The 22,938-nt window shown below is 35.1% G+C and overlaps 2 protein-coding genes across 4 annotated transcripts; both read left to right on the forward strand.

The window, feature by feature from the left end:
• The first annotated feature begins 12,712 nt into the window (after positions 1–12,712).
• On the forward strand, positions 12,713–15,189 carry LOC149936539 (uncharacterized). Its single transcript, XM_090153688.1, has 5 exons — positions 12,713–12,953; positions 13,017–13,151; positions 13,216–14,288; positions 14,903–14,980; positions 15,055–15,189. The coding sequence occupies exons 1-5, from the start codon at positions 12,806–12,808 to the stop codon at positions 15,187–15,189; spliced, it is 1,569 nt and encodes a 522-aa protein (XP_090009814.1). The 5' UTR covers positions 12,713–12,805.
• On the forward strand, positions 14,548–16,697 carry LOC149936540 (uncharacterized). 3 transcript variants are annotated; one of them, XM_090152785.1, is made up of 6 exons: positions 14,548–14,980; positions 15,055–15,239; positions 15,295–15,598; positions 15,666–15,974; positions 16,042–16,500; positions 16,574–16,697. In XM_090152785.1, the coding sequence occupies exons 4-5, from the start codon at positions 15,728–15,730 to the stop codon at positions 16,353–16,355; spliced, it is 561 nt and encodes a 186-aa protein (XP_090008911.1). In that variant the 5' UTR covers positions 14,548–14,980; positions 15,055–15,239; positions 15,295–15,598; positions 15,666–15,727; the 3' UTR covers positions 16,356–16,500; positions 16,574–16,697. The 3 variants fall into 3 exon arrangements, with proteins under 3 accessions (XP_090008911.1, XP_090008912.1, XP_090008910.1); XM_090152786.1 differs by having other exon boundaries at positions 15,055–15,217; XM_090152784.1 differs by having other exon boundaries at positions 15,055–15,211.
• The last annotated feature ends 6,241 nt before the right edge of the window (positions 16,698–22,938 follow it).

Below are 22,938 nucleotides of genomic sequence, written 5' to 3' on the forward strand. Positions count from 1 at the left end.
TGGTACCCTGACTGTGGTTGGCGATGGTTAGGTAAAATAATTTTAATTAATTGAATTAATTTAATAATAGAGGTATATCCGCTATGTACAAGATACTACACTTTGGTCTTAGCCAAAAGACCGAGTTTCTTAATTCTTAAAGCATACACACGAAAAAAGCTTAAATTGATGCAATTTTTGTCAAAATCCTTCTTCTATAGACACTAGGCCGTATAATAATAAAAGGCACATTATTATGTAATCAACGTATAATTGGTTAATATTATCATTAGCCAGTTGGTTATATTCGGTACAAATAGCCATATCTCCCCGCGAAATACCGGGTACCCCAGCTACGTGGCAAAACAACTCGAATTAATTGAATTAATTTAATAATTAGGTATATCCGCTATATACAAGTAACTACACTTTGATCTTAGCCACAAGACCGAGTTTCTTAATTCGGAGGTTCGTCACTGGCGCTTTTTCCTCGGTTATACAAATAGGCATAATTCCGCGGAAAATACCGGGTACCCCAGCTATAGGAGGTGTATAAAACGAAGAACTTCCTTAGTAGACTGAGAACGTGCAAATCTACTTTTCAGATCCACCATCAGGATCTACTACTTTTAAATAGACAAAACAGGAATTATTGCACAAATAAGTTTTTATTAAAACATAAAAATAAAAATGTTATTTTACTGCTTAATCAGTTTTTTCCGAAAGTTGGGGTGGGGGGGGGGTGAAAATTTCCTTATCTTGTGAAGACCGACTTCCCTTCGGGAAAATTTCCGGAAAATGACCGAGGCCTTTTTCCGGAAAATTTCCGTATTTTTCCGAAAAAAAGAAAAAAAGTTTTCATTCCATGATTAGTCTAATATATGGTTTGCAAATTGAAATAAAGCGGTATTTTCGCCTCATTTTTTCGAATCTGAAAGTAAAACTAAACCTCTAGACTAGTTTAAACTGATTAACAATGCAACGCTATCAATGTTTTGTAGTATGTTTACTGATAATATACATTTCATATCGATAAAAAGTTAAAAACATTAAAAACCCTTAAAAGGTAATTTATGTTTAAAATTTTTATTTTTCCGATTTGCGGAAAATTTTCCGGAAACTTTTCTGGAAAATTTTCCGCATTTTATTTTTCCGGAAAATTAACAACACTATTTTTATGGAAAGAGGAAACCGAAGAACTCGGGGAAAAACTCCTTAAACCAGTGTTGAGAGAGCTTGCAAACTCAATGCACAGTAATCACACAGTGCCACCAGTTGGGATCGAACCCGGCTCCTCTTGCGGCGAGGCGAAAGTGCTAACCACTCCGATTCTTCCCAAGATAGAGGGGAAATAAATTTTCATCCACTGGCTTTGGGAATAAGTGTTAAGTTAATGGCCTTAAGTAATTAAAACAATCAAAATTTGTTTTAAAAAATGATCTACTAATCATTATTTAGTTCGTACAACTTAATTCAAAGCCAAATTTTACGATTTCTTTAATTAATAGTTGGTAGATTCTCAATTATTGCGTAAAGAAAAATATTCAGACAGAAGGCAATACTATTTCAATGTAAATAAGTAACTAAATAAAACTTATTATTAACTTCTTGGTTCTGTTAACGGGTAGGCTGTTGCGTTCTCAGTAAACTAAATGCGTTCTTGTTATTGTTGAAAAATCATTTAAATAGCATCATAAACAATTTTCAATTCCATTTCACAACAAATCGAATCTAGAGACAATAATTTCGAGTTCACTTTGATGCCCCCCCAAAAAGGTAAGTGAACAACATTAAAGTTAGACATTGCCATACTTAAAATGAGACTTCCTGTTGTGGATGACAGTCTCAGCAGCATTCTGTTCAGAACTTTATCCAATCGTATCTTCGGCTTATAAGGGAAATCTGTTTCATTATAGATTTGTACGGTTTATGGCATGATTGCCTTCTACCATTCGGTTACATCCTATGGTCTAGCCACAGGTAGCGATAAATTAAAATAATTATTTCAGGATATCATAAAATTAGGCAATTTAAGTAATGCTAAGGAATATCGCAACTTTTTGAGAAATGTTTGAAATATTTGAGAAATATCTGAAGTATTTGAGAAATGTTTGAAATATTCGAGAAATATCTGAAGTATTCGGGAAATATCCGAAGTATTGAGAAATGTCCGAAATATTCTGAAATGTCTGAATTTTTTTAGAAATATCGGAATTTGTTTAGAAATATCTGAACTATTTCAGAAAAATATGATATATTTGAGAAAAATGTGATATATTTGAGAAATATCCGAATTATTTGAGAAATATCCGAATTATTTGAGAAATATCCGAATTATTTGAGAAATATCCGAATTATTTGAAAAATATATGATATATTTGAAAAATATATGATATATTTGAAAAATATATGATATATTTGAAAAATATATGATATATTTGAAAAATATATGATATATTTGAAAAATATATGATATATTTGAAAAATATATGATATATTTGAAAAATATATGATATATTTGAAAAATATATGATATATTTGAAAAATATATGATATATTTGAAAAATATATGATATATTTGAAAAATATATGATATATTTGAAAAATATATGATATATTTGAAAAATATATGATATATTTGAAAAATATATGATATATTTGAAAAATATATGATATATTTGAAAAATAAATGATATATTTGAAAAATATATGATATATTTGAAAAATATATGATATATTTGAAAAATATATGATATATTTGAAAAATATATGATATATTTGAAAAATATATGATATATTTGAAAAATATATGATATATTTGAAAAATATATGATATATTTGAAAAATATATGATATATTTGAAAAATATATGATATATTTGAAAAATATATGATATATTTGAAAAATATATGATATATTTGAAAAATATATGATATATTTGAAAAATATATGATATATTTGAAAAATATATGATATATTTGAAAAATATATGATATATTTGAAAAATATATGATATATTTGAAAAATATATGATATATTTGAAAAATATATGATATATTTGAAAAATATATGATATATTTGAAAAATATATGATATATTTGAAAAATATATGATATATTTGAAAAATATATGATATATTTGAAAAATATATGATATATTTGAAAAATATATGATATATTTGAAAAATATATGATATATTTGAAAAATATATGATATATTTGAAAAATATATGATATATTTGAAAAATATATGATATATTTGAAAAATATATGATATATTTGAAAAATATATGATATATTTGAAAAATATCGGAATTATTTGAGAAATATCGGATACAGCAATACCATGGAATTATTAGAAAGATTTAGAAATCAGGAAAATATGTCGTACATTTTTTTCTAGGAGGCTAACTAATAGATATACGTTAAATGTTAAATATCTATTTTTGTTCACTTAATTTAACATTTCTGTCACCAGGTTTAACAGAAGTGGTTATACGTTAAAGACAATTAGTAGCGCGTGTTATCATATGACTTCTATATTTAATTTAATTTAGTAGAATAAGTTCATTTACCCAATAAAAATCATTGTATCAGTTACTATAAGATAATACAGAGGCTATTTTTAAAAAGTCGTTCAACTTGATTTTTCTGATTGTCAAATATAAGCAGTCACGAAAGACCAACATCCGTTGGCCAACAATCACAGCCATCATCAAGGCGAGGGGCGCAGGTTGAAGGAGGAAAAAGGCACTTTACCGTTTCCGATTGCAGAGATGAAGCAAATAACGCTACTGCGTCTATAGCGTTATACTCAACAAACAAAAATGTTACAAAATATTAACGTGCGGTCTTTCAAATTCTTAACGGGCGTTCAGACTGTACAACTTTTAAAGGCCAATTAGTTTGGCGACCAAATTTGTCCAACTAATTGGTAGTGAATAGAACAGTTTGAAAATATTCTTTTTAATAAAAGTTTATTTTAAACCATGAAGTATCTGTCTCTATAGCATATTACTTACTATTTACTAGAACAGTTTGAACATCAAACGTTGGTACACTTTTTGGTGACCGATTTTTAGGGTGTTAAATTTATTTGAGATATACAACTATTTGAAATTCAACCAATGAAATTAATCTATTCAGTGACGTCACTGACGCGGGAGCTTTGAATCCGTTGATTCATCGTCTGCTTACTATATAATATTGCTGTTAGCAGACGAACATTCGTACAGTACCACCGTTTTATTTCCCATTCTGGCTGCGCGGATGGTTTTGAACTCTCTACGTAATTATTACTAATTAATAATAATAATTAATTATTGACTATTACAAATTAACTGTGGTAAGTAATTAATAATTAGTTACCACAGTTAGTGGTAAAAGTAAACAAAGTACATTTGTAAAAACATTTTTCATTTTGAAAATGGTTTTTCAAAATGCAGTTTATATTTTAAATTTGAACTGCAAAAACCATTTTATTTTTTACATTTTGCATTTAGAAAAACCAATTTTGTATTTTGCATTTTGAGTTATAGAGAAAGCTATTCGCATTTTACATTTTGCATTTTGAGTTATGGAGAGAGAATTTTGAATTTTACATTTGGCATTTTGGTTATGGAGAAAGTATTTTGCGTTTTTCATTTTGCATTTTGAGTTATGGAGAGTGTATTTAGCATTTTACATAAACGTTTTTCGAGTAGGTAATAAAATTTTGTGGCTAAAATTTTATTGAAGTATTCAACTATTTAAAATTTTACAAACGAAATTCCATGACGTCACTTGGAAACTTTTGACTCGTCGTCTGCTTTTAAATTGTTATTATTGAAATGGCAGGTAATGCCTTATGTTTTTGTCCAACTGGCATAAATAATTTCGACGGCTAAGCCTAATTTCCAAATTTTACAAGGAAATATTATAGCATAGACAGTAGCAGAAGAAAATAATAATCCTAACACGTATAATCCCATTGGAGGACTCCAAAACGTTAGCCCTCGTGTGGACAATTTTGGTACTATCGCGTCCACCAAAATTTGATATAAATGCATTTTTTTTGTGAACAACGTTGTGGTCCCAATTAATTGATACAACGGACATTACCCACTAATTCTTATGAATAAAATTGCATAGTCTAAACTAGTGCTTAAACCGATTCTCAGATAACAGTTGTGGTAGAACTAGACGGAACAGATAAATTAACCGCCAAATATTCGATAATTCATAAAAATTTCGATTAAAGCAGCTGTCGGCTCTATCATGGCCACCTGTATTATGATAAGGCCCTTGTTATTAGAGATGCCAATGAATCCATCAGATTCTTCGAAAAAAACGACTTTACTGGAGAGCGTAATGCCATCTATTAATGGCACAGGAAACTAAAATTCAAAATAGCGAAACAATAACGTCGTCAGAGAACCATTTATAATTATTATAATTAGACAACTTAATATTTACTTAGTGGACTTTAACCTAAATAATATATCCCATATAAAATATATTGCTAAAATTTACTATAATTTAAGTTCTTGTCGAATTTAAAAACGAGTCAATCAACGCGAGGGGTACTTATATATATCGCCTTTTGGGTCAAAATGTAGCTTAAGCATCTTGTTTTGAGCTCGACGCTAGCGACATCTGCTGACACTTGCTTTAACTGTTTAATTATGGATATTATTTGCGGTTTTAAAAAGATTTAATATCCATAAATTAAGTTTATTCAGATAATTTTCGGTGATGGATAAAAACAAATAAAACGGATATTTCTTATATAAACCCCGAGCTCAAAGTTGGGGTATATGAAGTTCTGAACCGAGAAAATAATAGACCTTTCCATAAAATATTTCTACGTGCTTTCACGGTGTTTTTCTACGTCATCCACTAAAATTAAACTAATTAAATGAATTATTATTTCAATACTCATATGAACTCTGTGAAAGTATATTTATTAGCTAGTATTTTATGATAAACAACAATCTTTACCTGAGGCTATAAACATCAACTCTTTAACATAATTGAAACCCTGCTAAATTTTTCGTTATTTTAAATCCTCTTTTATGACTAGTTAAGTAAACGAAATACTTTTATACTTTAAACATTTGATATAACAAATTTATTAATATCACTTGGATTTATTTTCATTCGCCGTGTTTTGTAAATACTTGCAGACGACATACAGAGCGAGGGTAAAAACAAGGAGTAATATATATAACGTTGATATAAATCCTCCTTGCAAAAACAGTTTTCCTTCCCCCTATTACCGTAACGAACATTTTATGGAAAGCTCTAAATATCAGATTTTCCTCATTTACGTTCAGATATTATCAGATCGGCTTGAGACATTGAATCAGATACAATTTTAAATCTGATTGGTCTGTAGTGGGAATATAAAAGTTAAACCTGATCTAACTTGTTATCTTCAGAAATCTGAAAATTAAGATCTGAATAACCTGTTCACCTTTGGAAGCACTAGTCTGAACGTTGCTTAACTATCTTAATTTATTCAATATTTTACGTTCTCAGAACCTTTTAAAAATATCAACGAATTTTCATATTCTATAAATTATGTCCCATAAGTGTGTCACTTAATTAATAATCGAAATAGTTACTGAAAATCGAGACAAAGAGCAGATACTAATAACTTAGTCTTCAATCTACAAACAATTTGTGGTCATCGTTGAAATGGCTCTTGAGCAGTAAAATTTAACACGTGTAAGATAGACAATAGTTGATTTTATAAAATTAAAAGTGATCTTGTTAAAATGCTGCTCTTACGTCATAAGACCCAGCTTTATTCTTCGCACGAGCGCTAGAAAAACCTATATTTCTCTGGCGACTGTAGCGCGCGCTCGTAGACTTGTAAAAGTAAGAGCCACATTTAAACAAGAAGGCCACGTTACTTTATTAAAAGAATTATTGGCACCCTTATGCGAAATACAATAATAAATAGTAATAGTTAGTGTAGGGAGCTGTTGGCTCGAACGCGTGGCATGCAGGGCTTGCCACCACCCTCCTACGCATTGTAACCCGGCCACCTGAATTAATGGCTTCAAAAGTCGCTTGACGACTTAGTCCTAAGGTGGTGCCTTGGGTATTAGCCTAGCTGATTATTATTATTATTATTATTATTAAATTTATGCATATACTTACTTAAATATTATTAGATTTATTTTCGCTTGTTCCGGGATTTCGGAGTAGGGTAAGAATAAGAATAATAATAATAATAATAAACAGCTAGGCTAATACCCTTGGCCTAAGTCATCGAGCGACTTTTAAACCCTATAACGTCATTTTAAAAATTGTATTTTCATAAAAATATTTTCTTACTGATCTTAAAGTACCTCTATCACCTCACTGGTAATAACATCCGCTTTTACATAAAAAAAAATCATGGAAACCCTGTTTTGAAAATGATTTTACAAAAAAAGGACAAACGATTGGACAAAAAAGGAAATTTTTCACCGTAAATTAACTAGGTTTGAGTGCCAAGTCCGTAAGAGATCATGTTTTATCTGTGGGTTACTAAGGCCATGAACTTACTCTGATGTTTATTAATGTTAAGTGCTAACCACTTAAGTTGTCTAAGGTAACATTGATTTCGTGTATAGAGTTGGAGTAACCATCTTGCGAGGGAATATCTTCGAAAAATGTTCGGCTATTATTTAAGATAATTATCAAAGCATGGGTGTGTTGCGGTGTCTTTTCTTGGGATGGGTCCGGCACCACTAATGTATGTTACCAAGGAGTGGGCCAATTGCGTATACAGCGTTCACAAGAAAAAAAAGCCAAAATTACAACCTAAGAACAATGGGTAAAGCCGATCCCACCTTTGTTCACGACACCTTTCTTGAATTCAGAGCCCATTTTGGAGGTCTAGCCTTTCAATATATCTAAGTACAGAGGTTTCAAAGTAGTGCTCGGGATTAATTTTTCCCCAAGAATAAAATAAGCTCGGCGATATTTAAATAATATTTATTTAAATAACGAATAGTTGAATAAAAATTGTAAAATGTTTAAATAATCGAAAGTGAATAAGCCTATTATTTAAATTAAACAAACAATTATTTAAATAAATGCCACTTTTATTCAAATAAATGCTTGGTTGCGTAAAAAACATAATTAAATAAGTTAAAAATTTTACCAACGTTTTTTAATAAATCGGAAAATTTGTGGATAACGAATAAACAATTCCGAGCACTATTTCAAAGTATAATGTATTCGGCAGAGCGCGGAAAGTATGCCTCGTGATGCCCTCGTTGCAAACCACGCCCCTTCACCTTTCCTAGTGTAAAATTTCCCCCCTTTCCCGTGTGAGGGGGAAGACACTGTAATAAGGTCACTGGCTATCTCTATCCGTTGAGGTGGAGAATATCAACGAGATATCATGAAAACAGAAGATTTATTTGCAGCATAAACCACCTACCCCAAGAGGGACAGGTATCGCTGGTGATAATTTCAATTTTTTATGTCCCGAATGTGATGCGGCTTTTTTAAGAGACGCGCCATCTCACGGCAAGTAGAGGCGTTAATAAAAAATGTATTGTAGAAGCTGGCTCGTGCATGACTTCCTTGTTTAATTTTTGTAAAATGAATAATTCTCACGTGCACGCGCGATAATAAAAAATGTATTGTAGAAGCTGGCTCGTACACGACATATAGCGCCATCTGCCTTAATATCCGCGAACTAAATATGTGAAGAAATAGCAGACGACTTTTGATAATCAATGTTTTTCGCTTGATACTTTCAGCTGTTGTGCAGAGAGAATTTTGAACGAGCAGACAGCTTTCATATTTTCAATTTAAAACTCGGTCGGTAGGCGGCGATACTTATGAACAAAATTTAAACTACGCACGAAGCTTATTTTCTGTGTGATCCTATAAGTCGCTTGAAGACTTGGCCCTTTGACAACCGACTTAACTCTTAAATAATAAAATACTTTTGATTTGAATTGATTTGATTTGAAATGCCGCGTCACTTTTAATTAACCTTTTGTTGGTGGTTGCAAGTCCTTCTTGGGGTAGTTGGTCTGTGGTAGCAGCCACATATTCCTTGCTAACGTCCATTAATTCTTGGTACGAGAAAGGCTTCTAGCTTCGTTTCCTTGACCTTAAGTAAATTCCGAAGAGATTAGTTATTCTGTCTTGCAAACATTTCGGCTAATGGCGAAATGCGCAAAAAGTGAAAAATAAAATCTATACTCAGTTACAGTCTTAGATGGGATCATAAATTCTAATAAAGAAATTTATTTTAAAGGATACCATAAGTAAAGTAAGAACACAATTTTATAGTCACAATTATCACAATATTAATACTTATGCCCGAGTCGTCGTTAAATTAAATTAAACAAATTAATTTATTTTCTTTTAAAAAAGTATAAATATTTAAAAACATAACTTACCGCTAAATTTTAAGTATGACTTTCTTTAAAAGTTAAATTTTTAAAGATTTATTTAATGAAGCTAGAAGTAACTGTTCAACGATAAACTTTAAAGCAATTTTATAACCACGTGACTATTTTTAAAGGTTTCTACCGTTTGATGGCACTCAAATGTTTCCCGAAAGAAATTTTACCCAGTATACCTTGCAATTTATGATATCACCTAATAAGCGAGTGTTAATTATATCCAATTTTACGTTTTGATTCAATAATTCATAAAAATGTTTCCTAAGTAATCTTTATTTCAATTTCGATTAGGCCTTGGCTGCTCTGTAAACTAATCTAACGGCGGAATTTTGGTAGTACCAAAACCTTGTACCAACACGTGGAGAATTGGCAGTCCTTATGATTTATCTTGTCATTGGCGAAACAGACAATCATTTAAAAAATATGCTTTGAGGTAATACTTAGCTCTATTATATTACTTATGATAATACGCGATTGATTTAATTTCATCGTATAAAGGCAACACTGATAAACAGAAACTTAAAATAGTTTAAATTCGAAATTCTTCAAAAGAAATATCGATTAATTTGTCTAAGATTGCAACTGAGTATAAAATATCGTGTAAAAAAGACAGTTCAAGGTTTCAGCATTTGACATTTAATAAAAACGTTTACTTCAGCTTAGCGTAAAAGCGAATTTTTTGAGGAATGTGAAAATCCCGGCCGATAAAACAGTAAATAATGACGAGACAACACGAGCTGCAATTTCGGAGTTTACGATAAAAGTTACTAAAAAATAACTAGCCTGATTTGGAAGCAGATAAAGTAGTCCAATTGGTTTCCCATAAAAGTTTAAAAATACGCCTATGCACGAACCATAAGTTTATAACTAGTATTGACGTAAGTGTGCCAGTTCACTATTTGCAAGTGCTTCGAGCTGACACGTCCAGATATCTTATTTTTCTAGCTTGTACCTAATAAATTCAACGATTTTTGTAAATCTGATAACCTCAGATAACGAATTTATCTCCTGTTTTTCACATTATTTAAATAACTGGAAATTAAATTAAAGCAGACAAATCGATTAGAAACACTAGGCTTAAAAGAGGAAATTGTAGTTCATTTCGGACAAACTAGGTGTCGCTGCAACCATTTTTTGACCAGCCAGCGTTGCAATAGTTCCATTGCAGATACAACTTCCGTAAAACCATTCTGCGCACGCGCAGTGACTAACACCCCATGCTTAGTATGTTATTTCCTATTTATTCCGTTTCTAAAAAATGGTTCTGATTTAGGCCGAAAAATCTTGGTCCCTAGCCTGTACAACTGCTCCTAGTATTTGGAGGATGCCCGGTATATCGCCGACGGTCCGCTGGCAGCCTTTTCGACGGACTAGCCAAGGCCTATTGAAAATTGAAATGCTTTAAAACGTGTACATAACTCTTACTTTTGGAAAATAATGACGAATTATTGAATCGGAAGATAAAAATAGCTATTATAAACACTGGCTCCATTTCAGAAGTTAGTTTTTTCCGAATATCAAACCTAAACGCGTGTACGCTCGTATTTCTCGCCATCAAACTAACTAACTAATTTGCCAATGGAAAGAGTAGGAAGGGACGAGTTTCTTGTTCGGAAACTTCTTATTTCCCAATCACTCCACGACAGACTATCATTAACCGAATTCGTACTGAGCCATACTTAGGTTTATAATCCACTTATGGTACAGCATATAAAAACATGAGGTCAGCTATCCCAAGTCATAGGACACCTTTCTTCAAATATATTCTCAAACCCATAAAAAACCCCAATACTGGCGAAACAAGTTCACGAAATTATCCACTTTCACACCACAGAGCCATCACACGAACGTGGAAACCGCGACTCAAACTTTACACCCCAACGCCCCCTATTTCAATCTTGAGGTCACGGAAGTAAAACAATGAAAATTAAAGAGTAAAAAAAATCCCATCATTTTTCTTCTAACACTAGCATTTATTTCGATATGGGTCAAGGCGTCTTATTCGTTATAATTTTAAAATTATTATAGAAAAACAAAATAAAAATGAGTTGGGCGTTTTGGTAAACGTCATTGTTGAGCAGTTTGTTTCACCTCATCGTTTTACATTCAATGTCCGAGAGATCACGATTTCTGAATTTAACGGCTCTAAAAATCATTTTTCCGAGCTAAATTATAATCGCTTGTTGTTTCTTTATCGTAGGGAATTTACGTTGTAATAAAATAAAGAATACCCGGTTGGGAAAATACGGAACAAGACCCTTTCAATCATATTTAACCGCTTGATCTTATTTGTTAAACATAATTAGAATCGTTTAAAACGATAAGACCCTTTTCCTAGTTCATCACGTTTCACGACTGCTTTGCTGTTGGATTATGCTGTAAATTTTTATCATTTTTTGGGACGAAAAGCAATATTGCAGGGTTAGATGTTTTCCTTAATTAAGACCTTAAAATGGGTTTATGCGCCTGGATATTTGTAGAAATACAACTAATTTTAAAAATAACTGAAGAAAATTAAACACTTGTTTAAAATAAGAATAATACCAAACGTTTTCAAAAGAATTATCAAGAAAATGTTATAGCTCGTTTGTACTTATAGGAACCTTTATTTTTACCGAAATATGGAGAGCGTGGCGCCATCTATAGAACGTTGTCGACATGTTCTCAAAAACAAGAAGCCGCGTAAGCAAAACGTTTATAACTACCCCTACCCGAAAATAACAATTGCGTCTCTTTATGTTAATTAGCTAATCTAATTAATTAAAAATTGCATTAAACTAGGTATTTGATTTAATTTAAATACACCGATATTTAATTCGTTTCAAACTGCATTAAGTTTTATATTAAACTATATGACAAATAAACTATTGTTTACTTTAAATAATAAAACGAATAAATTATTATTTAAAAGAAGTAGGAACTTCCATATTCACGGTGAATAAATATACTATTCGGTTACAGAAGCTAGGGATAATTGACAATAGTTACGTTACCTACTCTCCTAGAGTCCTTAATAAAACCATGGGCAAACTCATGATAAAACCATGATAAAACTAATAAACTTTTATTTATTATTAACTAATATGAAGTAGGTACTGCCAGAGATATTGAGAGTATAATTTCTAAAAATACAATTTTTGGTTAATTAAAAATATATCAGACAAACAATAATCTATAAAATTCTGTCATATCAAAAATAAAAATTTTAAAAATTCGAAGATATAATTATTTAACTAAGCGAAACGGGTATATGTGGCGCTGCAGTCGTAACCCTAGTTAGCGGGCTTTCCCGCTCACTTCGCTGATCAAAAACAAACGATTGCCATGGCGAAAGTTAAGCCTAGGGGTGGCAGAAATTGTGCTGTACCTTTTTGTTATAATACCGCACTTAAAAAGATTAAAATTAAGGATAATGACGAAGAGAAAATGTCGTTTTTATCCTTTCACAATTTCCCGAATGAGGAGAAACTTTTAAACCTTTGGTTGAATAAGATAAAGTCGGGGAAGAGGCCTAGTAAATGGGCACAGATTTGCAGTGCACACTTCAAAGATGAAGACTTTTTAGAAAGAAAAGGTGAGAGACAAATATTACTTATTAAAAACTTAAATCCAATAATAATTAAAATATCTTATCTAGATGGGAAAACTGTGAGAAGACGTCTAAAATGCAGTGCCATACCAAGTACAAATTTGCCATGTAGGTCAATTTCCGAAGCCACAGTCATTAAAGGAAAAGAAGAAAGAGCTAAACGTTGTGCAAATTGCTCCAATGGTATTTGTATTTAATAATATTATTTGTGAAACAAATAGATTTTAATTATCTGACTTATTTCTAGGTGAAGCTGTTGCGTCATCATCATTTGGTGATAAAAATTCTCGGATAATTTCTGATAATTTGAATACTGAAGTTCCTCATAAAAGTCCTGATGTTTCAACATTTTCCAACTTGGCTATTCTTGCTCAATTAGCATCGGAAGAACTCGGAAACGCTAACGTTCATGAGGCTTTGCCAGAAGTTACGAAATCTTCAATTGGAATTCAAGTTTATTTGGATAAAAGCAAGAAAGAAGCTGGAACGTCAAGAACTGGACTTTCTAGTAATGGAATGACTAATGGCGATTTTGTTTCTCTTACTGGCATTGGAAAAGAACTATTTGATAGTCTTTCAAATGAGGTTTTAGGACTAGAAAACCATAATGACCTAGCTGATTTTGTTATGCCTGTGAGAGACCGTGTGTTATTAACGCTAATGAAGCTCAAGTCTAATCTGTCGTTTGACGCTTTAGCTTCATTATTTGTAGTTTCCAATCGTTCAATATCAACATACTTTAAAAGAACACTTTGCGCTCTTTTTGAAATTTTAAAAACAAATATATTTTGGCCAAGTTTAGAAAGTATCAGGGCTAATTTTCCCAAATGTTTTAAAGACTTTAAAAACACTCTCGTTGCATTATATTGTTCAGAGGTACCTATGATGAAACCTAACGCAGTTCATGACAGAGTGGCTACCTACAGTCACTATAAAGGGACAAAAACGATAAAGATTTTGATTGGAGTTTCGCCTTCTGGCATGACCACGCTCGTTAGCAATCCCTGGGGAGGTAAAGTCACTGACAAGGATGTCATAAACCAACGTGAACAATTTATAGATGCGATTATGGTTGATAAAGGATTTCTTTTCGAAGAAGAATGTTCCGCTAATGGCATTGTTTTGCATATTCCTCCATTTTTGAGGAAAAAATCTCAGTTCACTAAAGAAGAAAGTGGTAAGAATCAAAAAATAGCATCTGCTCGTGTACATGTAGAAAGAACCATACAAAGAATTAAATTATTTAAAATTTTAAATGATAAATTTGACCTGGATTTAGCTCCTTACTGTGATGAAATTGTTACTGTCATATGCGGTTTAGTTAATTTACTTAAACCAATTCTGGCAGATGACAAATTTCAAGACTAAAATTCAAAATACCAATTGTTTTTTATGAATCCATTTTAATTATTAGTTCTCAGTTCATCTTTTATATCAAATGAATTTAATTATACATTTGTAAATTTACAATGAATTTAATTGAAGAAGTGTATTTGTTTTTCACCTTTTATAAAAACATTTTAGATAATACTTTCTGGCAAATTTTTAAAATATTAACTATACCAATTGGTATCAGTCCTATTTCTATCACTTTCTAATAGTTAAAAATAGTAGTTATTTTAATCTTATCACTTTCTTGTTGTTTTCCATCATCATGCTTAAATTTCTACTTTAATGAATGTGGCTCTCTATTTGGTCGGCTAGTTTGAACAAGACCATCTTCCTTGTTTGAAAGGAAAAATTTCAAATGCCCTTTCTCCAACATACTTGAAAATTTCAAGCATTGAGAGATTCACTAATAAAAAAAAATGATTAAAATACAGCTACATACACCTCACTCTGAATATATTCTAAAGCTATGGACGGTTTATCTTTATAATAACAATATTAATGAAAATCTAGACTTGTTCTAATTAAAATAAGATAATTAAAAGTTAGGAAGTCATACTGGCGAGGCAATATTGGAAGAAATTAAGGCTGTTCTAGCTGATACCGGTCTCGAGCCTTCTTTGGTAAGAGCTACTATTTAAAATATATATATACATACGTATATAGATATAAATATAGAAATAATTTTAATTTCCAGATTTCTTGCGCGTGCGCTGACAACGCTTCCATTATCACCAAGGCCATCATCATGTTGGACATTGTTGAAGAGCCCTGGGATGTAGAGTATCCTGATTGGTTGGATTTGGAGCTTTCAAGCGTGGACTTTAGATGACTGCAAGTTTTTCATCTTCTTGGTAGATGTGAAAAAGATTATCCTAATATGTATTTGAAACTTTTATGGCTTGGGACACAACGCTTCAAATATTTCTACCCGCAGATGACGAGTCAACACCTGGGCCTTTTTCTAGGGGAAGCGGTGAGCCAAAACTCCATGATACGTGGATAAGAACGCATTGCGTGGGCCATTCGCTACAACTCGTAGTAAATTAAATTACTAGCAATTAAAGAAGATCCAATAGCGCACTCAATTATCAAGCTGGTCAATGATTGGGTGACGTTCTTGAGGCACTCGCCAAAGTGGAGCGAGGTATTCCGAGAAAAGTCCACAGGGGCTCTATTTAAAGGCTCAAGTGATAACTCGATGGAACTCCATATGTACGACGATGGAGCGATTAACTTTGGTAGATTACACCATTATCATTTTTCAAGTGTATTCACTAATTACGATATTATTATTTCTTTAATAAGGAATATGACAGGCTCTCACGGAAACCTTAGTCGAAGCTTCCAGTAGGCCAAATTACATAAAGATGGCCCTCCCAACGGAAGACCATCAATGGCAAATCAGTGAGATCTTGGGGCTGTTAAAACCAATCAAAACGGCCACAGATGTGTTTCCAAAGAAAGAGCCAGTTGCCCATCTCGTCATTGGGCAACTTCTTCTAGTATATAACGAAGTGCTGGCAGTCACCGCTCACTTCTTCGGAGAGCTTAAAAAAGAATTGCTGGGTCTCCTGAAATCCTGCATTTGGGAGGGAAAAATGGAGCTATTTCCTGGTAAGAAAATATTATCCCGCATTAAACTTTTTCTCTTAGAAACGTAATCAACGATCAAACTTCACAGAATCATTTCCACTCGCTGATTGGAACACAGTCGATGGAGACCCTATTTTCCGGTCTGTGGACGAGAGAGCAGCTAAGAGACATCTATCCAAATACTTGCCCATCTGCCAGGAGGAGCTGATTCAGTCTACAAATGGTCTATGGACCCGAGTATGGGCAGCTTGGACCAGGGAAGAGCGAACGTACTCCAAAGACAATGAACGCTCAGAGTTGGCACGATATCTAGAAGAGGCCAACCAGCCAGTGGAGTGCGACCCCCGCAGAATACTGGAGATCACATCGGGGAAAGTACCCAACCCTAGCGAAGTTGACTAGATGAATCCTCGGGATTCCAGCCTCCAGTGCCAACGTAGAGCACACTTTTTCCGTGGCAGGGTGCATTTTCCGCTGCAGAAGGAGTAGACTAACCATATAAACCCTTCGTACATCTGGATAGTCAAGGAATGGATATAGTTTTCCTGTAAGACAAGTATTAGCTGTTAGTTTGGTAAAGCAAATTTCATCATCATATTAAAACCTTGCTTACTGTTTAGGTGAGGATAACCAAAAAAACGGCCCTTTTAAGGACCACCTACATGTTGGAAAATGGTCACTAAAATGTATTTTTCCTACATAATTTTGTGAATGACATTGTTATCTAATGCAACCGCACTATGATGCCCTATTTACAAAGTGTTTTATTGATTCTGTAGATTTAAAACCAATAAAATAAAAGTATATTATATACTTCTGATAAAACGTATTTTCTTAATACCGAAACTTACAGAAACGACTTAACCTTGCAAAATCTAGCTATTTAAATATTGAATCACTGTTAATTTCAACCACTGTAAATGTAAAAATAAATTTAAATAAGGACAAAAGTATTGAAATTCAACAATCCCGCCCTTTCAATCACGAGGCGAACAGGGTACAGGCAACATAGTCTCAGTTAACATAATTTATTGTTGGTTTTTCCTAACCACCAAAACATTTTAACGTAACCGCAAGGTCTTACTTTTAAGATTAATAAGCGTACAAAGTTAAAATTATTTTTCCTTTCCCGAGCAACAATAACATAAAAACTCTTCTTTCTCTCTCGTCGTAAACCCCCCTGTACCCCTGTACCCAATGGCAGATTTGCTCCCTCCTCTTGACGAACAGAAACAAATACGCTCGTCCTTTAAAATTTGAAGAGACCGCCTCGCCTCGCAGAACGGCGGAAAGGCCGGGAGTGTCGAAAAGCTTGCCGCATTCCTCCTCCCAGATTTGACAATGTTACCTACTGCTGCCCTGACTAAGTATAAAGACTCCGAGAAACCGAGCTAATAGGTTTTCTCGACCACAGAATAGCGTGGAAAAAGAGGAGCCACTACCCATACGCGCAGATTTTAACACTCGGCCGGCTTAACAGGGTAAGGCAGTCCCGATTTCGTTAGTGACTAATCCAAAGCCCGAACGTCCCATGCGATAATTGCCGTGGAACCCTTTACCCCACTAAGACACCCCTTCCCTTTTTTCTCATGCGATAATTACCATGGTACCCTTTTCCCCACTAAGACACCCCTTCCCCCTTTTCGCATGCGAAAATTACCGTGGTACCCTTTTCCCCACTAAAACACCCCTTCCCCTTTTCCCATGCGAGAATTACCGTCGTACCTTTTTCCCCACTAAGGCGCCCCTTCCCCTTTTCGCATGCGAGAATTACCGTGGTACCCTTTCCCCACTAAGATACCCCTTCCCCTTTTCCCATGCGAGAATTACCATGGTACCCTTTCCCCACTAATTAGACTCCCCTTCCCCTTTTCCCATGCGAGAATTACCATGGTACCGTTTTCCCCACTAAGGCAGCCCTTCCCCTTTTCCCATGTGTCGTTGGCGCCTCGCTATCTCTGCCTATAGGCTAGTCGAACTACCACCAGTGACAAAGTGAAAGGAAATCCCGGTTTCTCTCTGTCCCGCGCCGCCTTTGTCTTCGCCCGGTTTGTAAGACCTTTGGTACACTTACTGACTAAGCAAAAACACTAAAAAGGCTATAGTTGAGCCACTAACGAAGCGAAAGGCTGCAGCTTCTCTCTCCGTCCCGCGCTGGACTTCTCTTCGCCGCCCCACCTTTGGCTTCATGACAGACTAAGCAAACATTCCAGAAAGCTCGGACGTACGACCAATGTACCAAGCGCTCCTTATAATATAGACTAGCCGTAAAGCCCGCCCTACGGGCAGGCCCTTGTGGTTTTGATCAAAAACTCGTATCTCTCTCGTCCCAAAAATCTATAGTAGAACCACCCCAACCCCCCCCTTTTCCCATGCGACAATTTCCATGGTACCTTGTCCCCATAGTCAATCCACCCCATCACCACCCCTCCCCCTTTTTCCCATGCGATAATTACTGTGGAACCCTTTACCCCACTAAGTCAGCCCTTCCCCTTTTTCTCATGCGAGAATTACCGTGGTACCCTTTTCCCCACTAAGACACCCCTCCCCCTTTTTCCCAGGCGAGAATTACCATGGTGCCCTTTTCCCCACTAAGGCAGCCCTTCCCCTTTTCCCATGTGATAATTACCGTGATACCCTTTTCCGCACTAAGGCACTCCCTTCCCCTTTTTCCCATGCGAGAATTACCGTAGTACCCTTTTCCCCACCAAAATTACTCAAAAACACTCGTCCCAAACCCCACCCAGTAAAGCGAGAATTACCGTTGTAACCTTTTCCCCACTAAGGCGCCCCTTTCCCCTTTTCCCATTCGAGAATTACCGTGGTACCCTTTTCCCCACTAAGACACCCCTTCCCCTTTTCCCATGCGAGAATTACCGTGGTACCCTTTTCCCCACTAAGACACCACTTCCCCTTTTTCCCATGTGAGAATTACCATGGTACCCTTTTCCCCACTAAGTCAGCCCTTCCCCTTTTCCCCATGCGAAAATTTCCGTGGTACCCTTTTCCACACTAAGACAACCCTACCCCTTTTTCCCATGCGAGAATTACCATGGTACCCTTTTCCCCACTAAAGCGCTCCTTCCCCCTTTTCTCATGCGAGAATTACCGTGGTACTCTTTTCCGCACTAAGGCACTCCCTTCCCCTTTTTCCCATGCGAGAATTACCATGGTACCCTTTTCCCCACCAAAATTACTCAAAAACACTCGTCCCAAACCCCACCCAGTAAAGCGAGAATTACCGTTGTAACCTTTTCCCCACTAAGGCACGCCTTCCCCTTTTCGCCATGCGAGAATTACCGTGGTAGCCTTTCCCCCACTAAGGCACTCCTTTCCCTTTTCCCCCCGCGAAAATCCCAAAAAACTCGCCTTTTTCCCTCGTCCCAAACTTACCTGTAAACCCGCTGTATTCAATGGCAGATTTGCTTTCCCCTCATGACGAACAGAAAACGACTCCTTGAGAACCGACTTACCACTGTCTATAGTCGAAAAGAGAACGGGATATGGTTGTCCACAAACCCCCAGTCCGACCCGCAGACCGCACCGTCGGCGGCGCCTCGATTTTCAGGGGCGAGGGAGAAAACCGACGGGTGAAAGACGGAAAGAGAACGTGATATGGTTGTCCGGAAATCCCCAGTCCGATCCGCAGACCACACCGACAGCGGCGCCTCTCTTCTCAGTGGCGAGGGAGAAAACCACCACGAAAAGAGTTTTATTATATAGACTAGCCGAGAAGCCCGCCTTACAGGCAGGCCCTCAGCTAGTTGTGTGTTTCGAGGCACTACACCCCAGTACACCCCCCAACAAATATCGTCTAAAATAGGGTAAAATGATAAAATTGGGGTAAAATAATCAAATTGGGGTAAAATGATAAAATGTGGGTAAAATAATAAAAATTCGTCCAAATGACAAAAATTGAGTAAAATTGTGTTAAAACATCTATTATCGGCTACAATTGGGTAAAATGATAAATTTTGGGGTAAAAAAACTAAATTTGGGTATAATGACCTAAAATGATTCAAATTGGATTAAATCGTGTTAAACAACTAATTTCGTCTAAAATGGGGTAAAATTATAAAATTTTGGGGTTAATTTGAGAAAATTGAGTAAAACAGCCAAAAATTAATAAAATTGAATAAAATTGTGTTAAAATTGGGTAAAATGTTAAAATTTGGGTAAAATAACCGGAATTCGCTCAAATGACAAAAAATGGGTAGAATTGTGTTAAAACTACTAATATCTGCTACATTTTTGTAAAACGATAAAATATTGGGTAAAATGACCTAAAATGTTTAAAATTGGATTAAATCGTGTTATAAAACTAATATCGTCTATAATGTGGTAAAATTATAACATTTTGGGGTAATTTGAGAAACATTAATAAAATTGAATAAAATTAGTTTTTACTTTACCTTATTTTGTAGTCTTTCTTCAGTTAATCTACTTTTGGTCCTTCATCACTTTTGGTAGTTTGACAGATTTATTTTAGTCAATTTCTATTGATTTAAGACGATTGTAGTCGAAACTTATTTATTTTAAAGGAAAAGTCCATGTTGGGTAAAACTTGGATCTATTTGAAAGATCAAGTTTAAATATACTCAAAAATATCAGTCGTAAAATTGTATCTTTTTTTAATGACGATAAATTAATTTTTAAACGAGTGAAATTTACCGCCAAATTAAAAGAAGTGCGGATATTAGTTTAGCTAAAACTTTAATTGGTAGGTAAAGTCGCGGTTTAATTTCTTCTTGATACGCCAAATATCAAATGCTGAATATTCAGTTGCAAAGAATCCAGTTTATTGCTTTTGTTCCAGTCATTTTTTAAGTAGTAGAACTAATTCTTTATGTTGTTCTAACACCTATTCATTTAAATAACTTACATTAAAAGAAAAAACCACTGTTGCATAGTGACAAGGTTAAAACTAGTCGTTTTGATATTTTTAAATACAAATATTTTAAACCTATTCACTATGAAACAGTGGTTTTTCTTTTAATGTAAGTTATTAGAACTAATGGATTTGTGAACGGATTATCGGTTTGGAAAAATATGGCGAAAAATTTGAAGAACATTTCACTTCGAAGAAATAGAGAGTAGCATAATTGGATGTTTTCAACAAGATTTAGCACTTCAGGGGAATCCGTGAATTCTATATGCCAGAGATGGTCCGAGACGATCAGCCATTACGCCTTAAGTAATCTCTTCGAAATCTGGGGTTCTTCTGGCCGAAAAATCTGCGATAGCGAGCCGAATAGTTGAATATATGCGTGATATAGAGGAAGAACTAACTGCCTCCATAGAAAGGGACTGTGGTGACGCATTTGTGGTGCCTGGTGATATGCGGCCTGACAAGTGCGCGGCTCCTAATGAACATAGGTCACTCCTGTGGAAAAGTCTGTTATCAAAAGGTCTCCCAGCTGAAATAGTGCATGACATCTCTATTTTATATACCCACTGTAACTATACCTACAGCCTGGACGGTATTACCACACTGTTAAAAAAATTCGTTCAGAAGACGTTCAACTTAGAACAGTCTGTTCAAAAATGAACGAGAGCGTTCTAAAGGTATGTAACCGAGAACGGTGTGTTCAAGATATTTTATTTCGTTCAAATAAGAACGAATGCTCTTTCGCCCTCTGGAGGAAAGCTTGTAAACTAACAATAGAATAGATTCGTTCCCATAGCTAGGAGATCGTTCCCCTTAGAACAGGTTTACACACAATCCTATATGAATTTCTTTGTATTGGTTTCATGTACATGTACTAACATATAAGCTGGACACTTTCAACGTATGACCAAAAGTAACAAATAAGTGTGACACTATTATGCGGAAAACGTCGTAAGGCCAAAAGTAACAAATAAGTGTGACACTATATTTGCGGAAACTGTCGTAAGGCCAAAAGTAACAAATAAGTGTGACACTATTTTGCGGAAAACTTAGTATGGCCAAAAGTAACAAACAAGTATAACATCCATAAAGTAATAAATGAGTGGTTTAGAGTGCGCTTTGTTATAGGTTGCTTTTTCGTACATTATTATGTTGTTTTAAGTTAGTGTACTGGTTGATTAAACTATTACTCGTAGTAATTTATTGAGCGTAGCTCTCACTGTGGAAACTGGCAGAAAAAGTGGCTGTCCGGTCCTAGAGAAGCTATTGGATGAAACGAAAAGGGGCGTTTCGGAAAACGACTCGAGAGGGAAAAACGGGTGATTGTTCCGCGCTTTAAAAAAAATTGGTATTCTCTCACTGCGATGAATTGGGGGGAAAAAAAGTGGGGTTTCGGAAAACGAGTCGAAAGGGAAAGAGTGGTTAATCGGTCGTGTTGGGGGGAAAAACGACTCCAGAAGAGCCGGCGCCAGAAAATTGCTGTCTGACGGAGCCACGAGAGGGGAAACAAGTGGGCCCGGCAGTCCCAAATAATAGTTTCACTCGAGCAAAGCTTTACGAACACACGAATAGTAGTATAACCGGTAACGGAAACATGAACAAATAAAATAAACGGTCGAGAAAAACCGCTCGAAATATTTTTGTGGGTAATATGGGAACCGCTCGAAATATGTTTGTGGGAAATATAGGGGTGACAATTTCAAAAATTACCCAGAGTGGTTGGGCTAAAGGGTTAAAAAACCAACAGAAGCGATTTCACCACGTTTAGAGATGCACTTACGAAAACCCATACCGCCCCCTCCCCTCCCTTCACACCTAGGGGCTCAGGGAAGGTGATAGCATAGTTCCCAAATTCCACAGAATGGCTGGGCTCCGAAGAGTCGCCAACAATAGATAGGAGCGCTCGGTGGGAGAGTCGCCATATCTTACCCTCCCCCACCCGAATGGAAGCGCGAGGCAAGCGCTGTTGCGGAAACAGTGTGCGAACGAAAACGCCCAAACGCCAGAGACGGAAACGCCAGAAGATCGCCGAATCCCGATTGCCTGACTTGCAAGGTTGTTGGTTGTCTAAACCGCGTGAATTTTAGGGATGAAAAG

The sequence above is a fragment of the Leiobunum rupestre genome, chromosome 7 (genome assembly GCF_980474605.1).
Source record: "Leiobunum rupestre chromosome 7, qqLeiRupe1.1.hap1, whole genome shotgun sequence".
In the NCBI taxonomy this organism is placed as follows: domain Eukaryota; kingdom Metazoa; phylum Arthropoda; class Arachnida; order Opiliones; family Sclerosomatidae; genus Leiobunum; species Leiobunum rupestre.